Raw genomic sequence first — 7,437 nt, 5'->3', positions numbered from 1 at the left:
CTCTGATCCTTGGCCTTGGTCGGTTGGTGCATGGCCGGTTGGAAAGCATGGGGCCTGGTGCTTGGAGCGGTGTCGTGTTGCGGGTTAGAGTCCCGTCGAGCCGGATCGTCGAAGACCACACGAGGTGGACAGGTCCAAGGGCAGGCTCTGGTTTCTAGCTCACCTGTCCTCGAGCTGGAGGCCTTCAATAAAGACTGTTGAGGTGTGTGTCTGTGTGTGTGTCTGTGTGTGTGTGTGTCTGTGTGTGTGTCTGTGTGTGTGTCTGTGTGTGTGTCTGTGTGTGTGTCTGTGTCTGTGTGTGTGTGTGTGTGTGTGTCTGTGTCTGTGTCTGTGTCTGTGTCTGTGTCTGTGTCTGTGTCTGTGTCTGTGTCTGTGTCTGTGTCTGTGTCTGTGTCTGTGTCTGTGTCTGTGTGTGTGTGTGTGTGTCTGTGTCTGTGTCTGTGTCTGTGTCTGTGTCTGTGTCTGTGTCTGTGTCTGTGTCTGTGTCTGTGTCTGTGTCTGTGTCTGTGTCTGTGTCTGTGTCTGTGTCTGTGCCTGTCTGTGTCTGTGTCTGTGTCTGTGTCTCTGTCTGTGTCTGTGTCTGTGTCTGTGTCTGTGTCTGTGTCTGTGTCTGTGTCTGTGTCTGTGTGTCTGTGTGTCTGTCTGTGTGTCTGTCTGTGTGTCTGTGTGTCTGTGTCTGTCTCTGTGTCTGTGTCTGTGTCTGTGTCTGTGTCTGTGTCTGTGTCTGTGTGTGTGTCTGTGTCTGTGTGTGTGTCTGTGTCTGTGTCTGTGTCTGTGTGTGTGTCTGTGTCTGTGTGTGTCTGTGTGTGTGTCTGTGTGTGTGTCTGTGTGTGTGTCTGTGTGTGTGTCACTGTGTGTGTGTCACTGTGTGTGTGTGTAGCTGTGTGTGTGTAGCTGTGTGTGTGTAGCTGTGTGTGTGTAGCTGTGTGTGTGTCTGTGTGTGTCTGTGTGTGTCTGTGTGTGTGTCTGTGTGTGTGTCTGTGTGTGTGTCTGTGTGTGTGTCTGTGTGTGTGTCTGTGTGTGTGTCTGTGTGTGTGTCTGTGTGTGTGTCTGTGTGTGTGTCTGTGTGTGTGTCTGTGTGTGTGTCTGTGTGTGTCTGTGTGTGTCTGTGTGTGTCTGTGTGTGTCTGTGTGTGTCTGTGTCTGTGTGTGGGCCCGTCTCTAAGTAGCAACTGTTAAGTGCCTTGTACATACTTGCATCTCATTAGTCGTGATAACTCTGCTTCTTGCGTGCTCCCCCCCCCCTTTCCCCCATTACAAATAAATACATTTGTTAAATGTATCAGTTCGTTGCTGTGTTTCTTCCATTGGCTTAGCACGGTGTGTGTTGGGGAATTTGGGAAGCGGAAAATTGTACATTTGGACCGACGGAACTTCGGCAACCGTCCGATCGGGTCGGGCACGCTAACAGCTCGACTCATATGAGGGCCGTTGAGGGTGTGAATACTCGGTAACTCGCCACGTGGAGCTCTTGGTATTTTGAAGATTGGCAAATAACCCTGTACCACGTGGTGTAATTATTGACGATTCACGGTCCGGTAAGGGGCCCGTACCTGTCCGAGTTTTCCGAAAGGTACGATCTAGATTCCGGGTGTTCAGTAGAGTCGACCCAACCACTCCACCTCGCGGTCGTGCTCGCGGCCGACGCCCGGCTCCGCAACAATACTAGTAACGAAATAATATGCAATTTAAAGAATTTCTTGGTCACCCTTTCTGCTATGTTACTCATACCACCCATGTCACCCTTTCCGCCATGTTACCCATGTTGAGAAGGATTTCCAATCAGAGGTCAACAGATAATAATCTGCAGTGAAAAAGTTGATGATACTGTCGTTGATTCGGTAACGCTTAACAGCACTGCCGTCTCCCGGGTTATATCGCCGGCAAGTTCGGCACATGTCTCGGGTCACGCACCTAAGATCATGATACCAAAGTACCCCTGTGCCTTGCCAGTTGGGGATATACCCCGCGGCTACAGACTGGGTTTGATCAGAGACTGAGAGAAGTCTGCCGCAGTCCGTAGCCAGTTTGGTTTCAAATACAAATCGAGCAATTGTTCTTCAGCACAACACGAATAAATTCAGTGCGGCAAATTTCGTATGAATCAGCCAGATTTAATGGGGAAACATCGGGGAACACGACACAAGCAAAGCATTCACGATAACGTTATCATTCATCTATAACCCGCTCTTATCTAGGGAGCTACGGATATGGGTTTTGCAGGGGGGCCCTAGCAAAATAAGCGTTAGGCCTGGACAACATGCATACAAGACACGGAGTACTTGGTGGTGCCTCATGGACGAGGGGAAGGGTGTGGAAGGCATGAATGCGGCTCGTGACAAGCCGTTGTCACCGGATTTGAGCGCCTTTAATGGGGAAACATCGGGGAACACGACACAAGTAAAGCATTCACGATAACGTTATCATTCATCTATAACCCGCTCTTATCTAGGAAGCTACGGATATGGGTTTTGCAGGGGGGGGGCAAGCAAAATAAGCCTTAGGCCTGGACAACATGCATACAAGACACGGAGTACTTGGTGGTGCCTCATGGACGAGAGGAAGGGTGTGGAAGGCACAAATGCGGCTCGTGACAAGCCGTTGTCGCCGGATTTAAGCGCCCAGACCGAGCATGCAGCGTGGCAAAATGGCAGCGGCGTACTCCTATCGGCACAGCCCGAACACGCAGCGTGGCAAAATCACGGCGACGTACTCCTATCAGCACAGCACACGCATGCAGCCTCGGTTTGTCCAGCCCCGTGAGGTCGACGGCCCAAGAGAGTGAGATCTATGGTGTGTTCCAGCTGGTTTTTCACAAGGTCCAGTATGCAAATCCAGGCCTGGCCTGTACACCAGATTAGCCCAAATCAGGGTGTTCGACTCTGCAGGTGGATCGATGGGATGAAAAGACGTGGTCGAGCTGTGCAGGGAGTAATGACAGTCAGAGGCATTGTGGTTGGATTCAGGATGAACCTGGGGATGACCTGCATGCTGGATCCATGGCCAAGGAGGAACAGCTCGTCAAGTGACTCCTAAAGTAGATCGCTGACAGGAAAAGCAGTTAGTCTTGCCTTTTGGGGCGTGCTTTTTGGACCACCTCCGGGGACACGTGATTGGTCCATCGTTCAAGTTTTCAGCAGCTCTCCGCCAATGGGTTGCTGGCACGTCTTGTTGACTGACTCTGTCAGGGCGCTGGATGGGGACTGGTTAGGAGGGGGGAAGGAAAAAGAAGGTGCCTCTCGGGACACCACCACTGTATGAACACTGGACCGCCTGCTACGCCTTCCGACACACATGTAATGTCCGATTTCCAAGCAACCTGGCTAAACATGCATTTAAGGGGGGGATCTGGGCTAATCTTATATTTAATAACCCACTAAGGGCCCATTTCCGCAACAATACAACCTCGAGGCACTTATGGATACATCTTCATGTTTTGTTGTGACTTGTCAATTATGTTCATTGGTTTGTGTTCTTAATGAAAAACAGTAATACATGTCATTATAAAATATAGTTTTCCAGCAATTCAATTTCTAAAGGGCACAAAAGAAGAAGAAGAAAAAAAAAAGGAGTGGGGCTTGGGCATTTGAACCACCTTGTATAATGGATTAAAAATAAATTATAGTTAAGAATAGGAAGAGGAAAAGGAAATGAATTTGAAAATGTGAATGTGAAAAAGAGAGAGTCGCACCTGTTCAAAAATGTTCATCGCAAACTTTTGGTGGGTGATACAGTGTCGAGCAGTACATAAATCTTCTCTTGAATCGCCAACAAGGTGGAAATGAATTCGCAACAACAAGTTTTCCTGGGGTAACATGTGACGATAAACATATTTAAAGTGCCTGACTGCTGAAAGATAATTTAACAGCAGAAACAATGGACTCAAATGAGTCTTTCAAGAGAAGACTGCACATAATTTCTCCACAATGCTTTTTGCAATAAAGGTGGTGATTGGACAAACCCACTTTAAACATCAGAAGTTTGACCATTAAATTATACTTGGTCAAATAATGTAAAAAGTAATCGCGACTAGAAATCAAGGTTGGTTTTTCTTATTTTAAGATTAGTTTCAAAAGTTCAAACTTCAAGTACAGTACTTATCACATTTGATAGCATTGTGGGGAGAAAAAAAAAAAGAAAAAAAGCTTCAGACATCTTGTTGTAAATTACTTTTGTCCAATGTAGTCTGTTGTCCTTGGCTGTCGTTTAATTCCAAGGCAAACATTTTTGAGAGAAAATCGTGGCTGTAGTTCATCAGCTTTTGTTTTTTAATGGTGGTCAAATCGGAAAACAAAATGAACAACCAGACACAATCACATTTCTTTGCTTACTTAAAAGAAACAAAAGGAGTTGCAAAGTTGTAGCTCGATAAACAAAGACAAAAACAGCTGGGGTGAAGTTTGAGAATCGAGAGGCTATCAGATATACAAAAGGTAATAATTATTAGTGCACAAGTTTCATCAGGGGCCATCTATTTATTATATACACATGGGTGAGGGAGGAGGGGTTGTGTTGGATGGTTGTGAACATGTGTTGATACATTAACATTCATATAAAAATTTATAAATCCTATATATTATTTCTGTTAACATCTGTGCGTAATTTGACGTTTCTCCTCCGAAACTGCCAGACGGATTGTTGCCACTTTCGGCATGCGAGTGCTTTGTGGTCTAATGTACAGCATAGGCTATGTGAGATCACGCCAGATGGACAGGTTTGGGAATTTTTGACGGTTTTCTAATTTTTACATTCGTTTGAATGACGACGTGTGACATCACTGCTGAGAGACGTAATTCCACTCCTAGAAAACAGCGTCTGCAATGTAAAACCCTCTTCTGCACATGCTGACGACCTCAGAAGGTGCAGTTGACAATGCAAGACATTTGACAACAAAAAATGTAACAAGAAACATTGTATATAAAGAAATTCTGTAAATCACATGTGAACACTGGATATATTGATGTCCTAACGAACCCTCACTTTAGAAACTTCGCGCGGAGCGCGGGTTTGGCAAGTGTTTATTTAAATTAAATGTCGATTCAGGTATCGACATTTAATTGATTAACATTTTATTGTAAATGAAATGTTAATTTGAAAAGCTATCACACTTCTTTTAAACCTGAAAGTTAAGGCATTTCAATGCAAATGGCTGATGTCCAAGTAAGAGTTTAAAGTTCCATTAGTGCGAGATGGGAGGGAATTTATGGGTCAAGAAGACATCGTGAGGTGTACTTTAGTTTATGTTTGCAGTTTAATAAAATGGAAAGGAATTAGTTATTTCAAGCATGATTTTCGTGAAAATATGCATCACGTGGAGATGAGCATTACGAGAGATGATGAGGTGGGTGGTGAAAAAAACAACTAAAGTAACCAGAACAGAACTCAGAAGAGCGCATACCTCCGCTAAGCTGAAGTTTACATTTTGTATCCCACTGACGGGCCAGATCTGCATCCGCAATTTAACCAAAATCCAATCAGCTTGTTCTCGTCACCTACCCAACTCATCCACCGGGTTGAGACTGAATCCGTCTAAGTTTTTGAAATATCATGCTATATTTTGTTTTTGGCCACATCTCTATTTGAATGGCGAAGAATCACTTTTTCAAATTAAAAAAATTCTTGAATCTGGATTCGGATCTTCACCAAAATCAAACCAATTAGTCCTCATCACACCCAACCTGTCCGCCAAGTTTCATACGAATTCATCCATCACTTTTTGAGATGTCGTGCCCTACATCATTTTATCCCTGTCTCTCAATGGGGAAGAAACAGTTGTTTTTTTTTATTCTAGTATCTGGATCTGGATCTTCACCAAAATAAAATGAATTTGTCCTGGTCAAACAGCCAACATGTCCACCAAATTTCGTCCAAATCCGTCAATAACATCTTGAGATATCCTGATCAAAGATAAACAAACAGACAGACACGGGAGGCGACGAGGGATTCGCTAGGATCGAAGCGCTGGATACGATGCTTTTCCTTCTGACTGATCCACCGACGAAGATTCATTGCCAAGACGTATTGGTTCACATACAATTGTTCCTCTGCCTGGCAAGATTTTTCCTATTGCGTATTTTGCCAACTGGCACTCCTCATAAAAAATGATGGCAAATAGACAAGCTATTTTTGAAGGACTACCATTTGAAAAATAATCGGTTTGCTGGTTTGTGCTGTGGAGCCTCGCGTTGCAGACACACACACACACACACACACACACACACACACACACACACACACACACACACACACACACAAAACCCGATAAACTTCTCTCAATGCTCTTGTTTGACCACACCTCCTGAGCCACACAATATTTTTCATAAGCCACGCCCACTTTCCTACGCCACTCCCACTTTAAATAATAAATAATTGGAGGTGGTGTGTGGGTCGTGGAATCGTTTTCAGTAAATAAATAAATAATTGAAGGTGGTGTGTGGATCATGGAATAGTTTACGGAAAATAAATAAATAATTGGAGGCGGAGTGTGGGTCGTGGAATCGTTTTTGGTAAATAAATAATTGGAGGTGGTGTGTGGGTGGGGAATCGTTTTCGGTAAATAAATAAATAATTGGAGGCGGAGTGTGGGTCGTGGAATCATTTTTGGTAAATAAATAATTGGAGGTGGTGTGTGTGTGGGGAATCGTTTTCGGTAAATAAATAAATAATTGTAGGTGGTGTGTGGATCGTGGAATTGTTTTCGATAAATAAATAAATAATTGAAGGTGGTGTGTGGATCGTGGAATTGTTTTCGGTAAATAAATAAACATATTATTAGAAATTCACAAAGACAGAAATGCCGGTGATTCCATTTATTTTGGATCCTTTTCACTTTGGTCAATAACGTTTGGAACAAGGAGAGATCGAAGGTGGAACGACTGTGTAGTTCCTTACAAACACTATGCACACCTTAAATGACGGTAAATAGACACCCGATTTTTGAAGGACTACCATTTGAAAAATAAAACCTCAATCAAAAATCGGCTCGAGTAAAATTTTCTAAATATCTCAAAATGTTTAATTCCAAAGTCTCGTTTCTCTACATTCAAAACTGAAGGACAAGTATTGAAAATACTGTACGCGGTTTTTCGGCCGCTGCACAGCAACGGGTGGTTGCTAGGCAACGAAATTCAAACACGCACATTCCCAGTATATATTCCAACTGTTGGCAAAGTTTCATCGAAATCGGTTCGCTGGTTCGTGCTGTGGAGCCTCGCGTTGCAGACACACATACACACAGACAGACAGACAGACAGCCAGAAAACCTGACAATAAGGGATATCTCGTATATAGCAAATCCAACAGACAAACAGGGGTGATAACAACCTCCTTCACCTTCGGTGGCAGAGGTTAATAACTATTATTACCTCCACCACCGAAGGTGAAGGTGGTTATGTTTTCACCCCTTTCTGTCTGTTTGTGTACAAGATATCTCAAAAAT

The 7,437-nt window shown here is 44.1% G+C and overlaps 1 protein-coding gene across 8 annotated transcripts in view; it reads right to left on the bottom strand.

Moving 5' to 3' along the window:
* The window catches only part of LOC147018851 (uncharacterized), a 180,994-nt gene that overhangs the window by 139,894 nt on the left and 33,663 nt on the right, over positions 1-7,437 (bottom strand). For all 8 annotated transcript variants that reach the window (XM_085898926.1, XM_085898930.1, XM_085898931.1 and 5 more), the window contains one exon: positions 3,691-3,804. In XM_085898926.1, coding sequence (XP_085755052.1) covers positions 3,691-3,804 — 114 coding nt within the window. The remainder of the gene's footprint in view (positions 1-3,690; positions 3,805-7,437) is intronic.

The sequence above is a fragment of the Eptatretus burgeri genome, chromosome 10 (assembly GCF_056783735.1).
Source record: "Eptatretus burgeri isolate ZD-2024b chromosome 10, Ebu_testis_v1, whole genome shotgun sequence".
In the NCBI taxonomy this organism is placed as follows: domain Eukaryota; kingdom Metazoa; phylum Chordata; class Myxini; order Myxiniformes; family Myxinidae; genus Eptatretus; species Eptatretus burgeri.
Note: the sequence above shows the minus strand (reverse complement) of the source record. Positions and strands in the feature narration are given on the sequence as shown.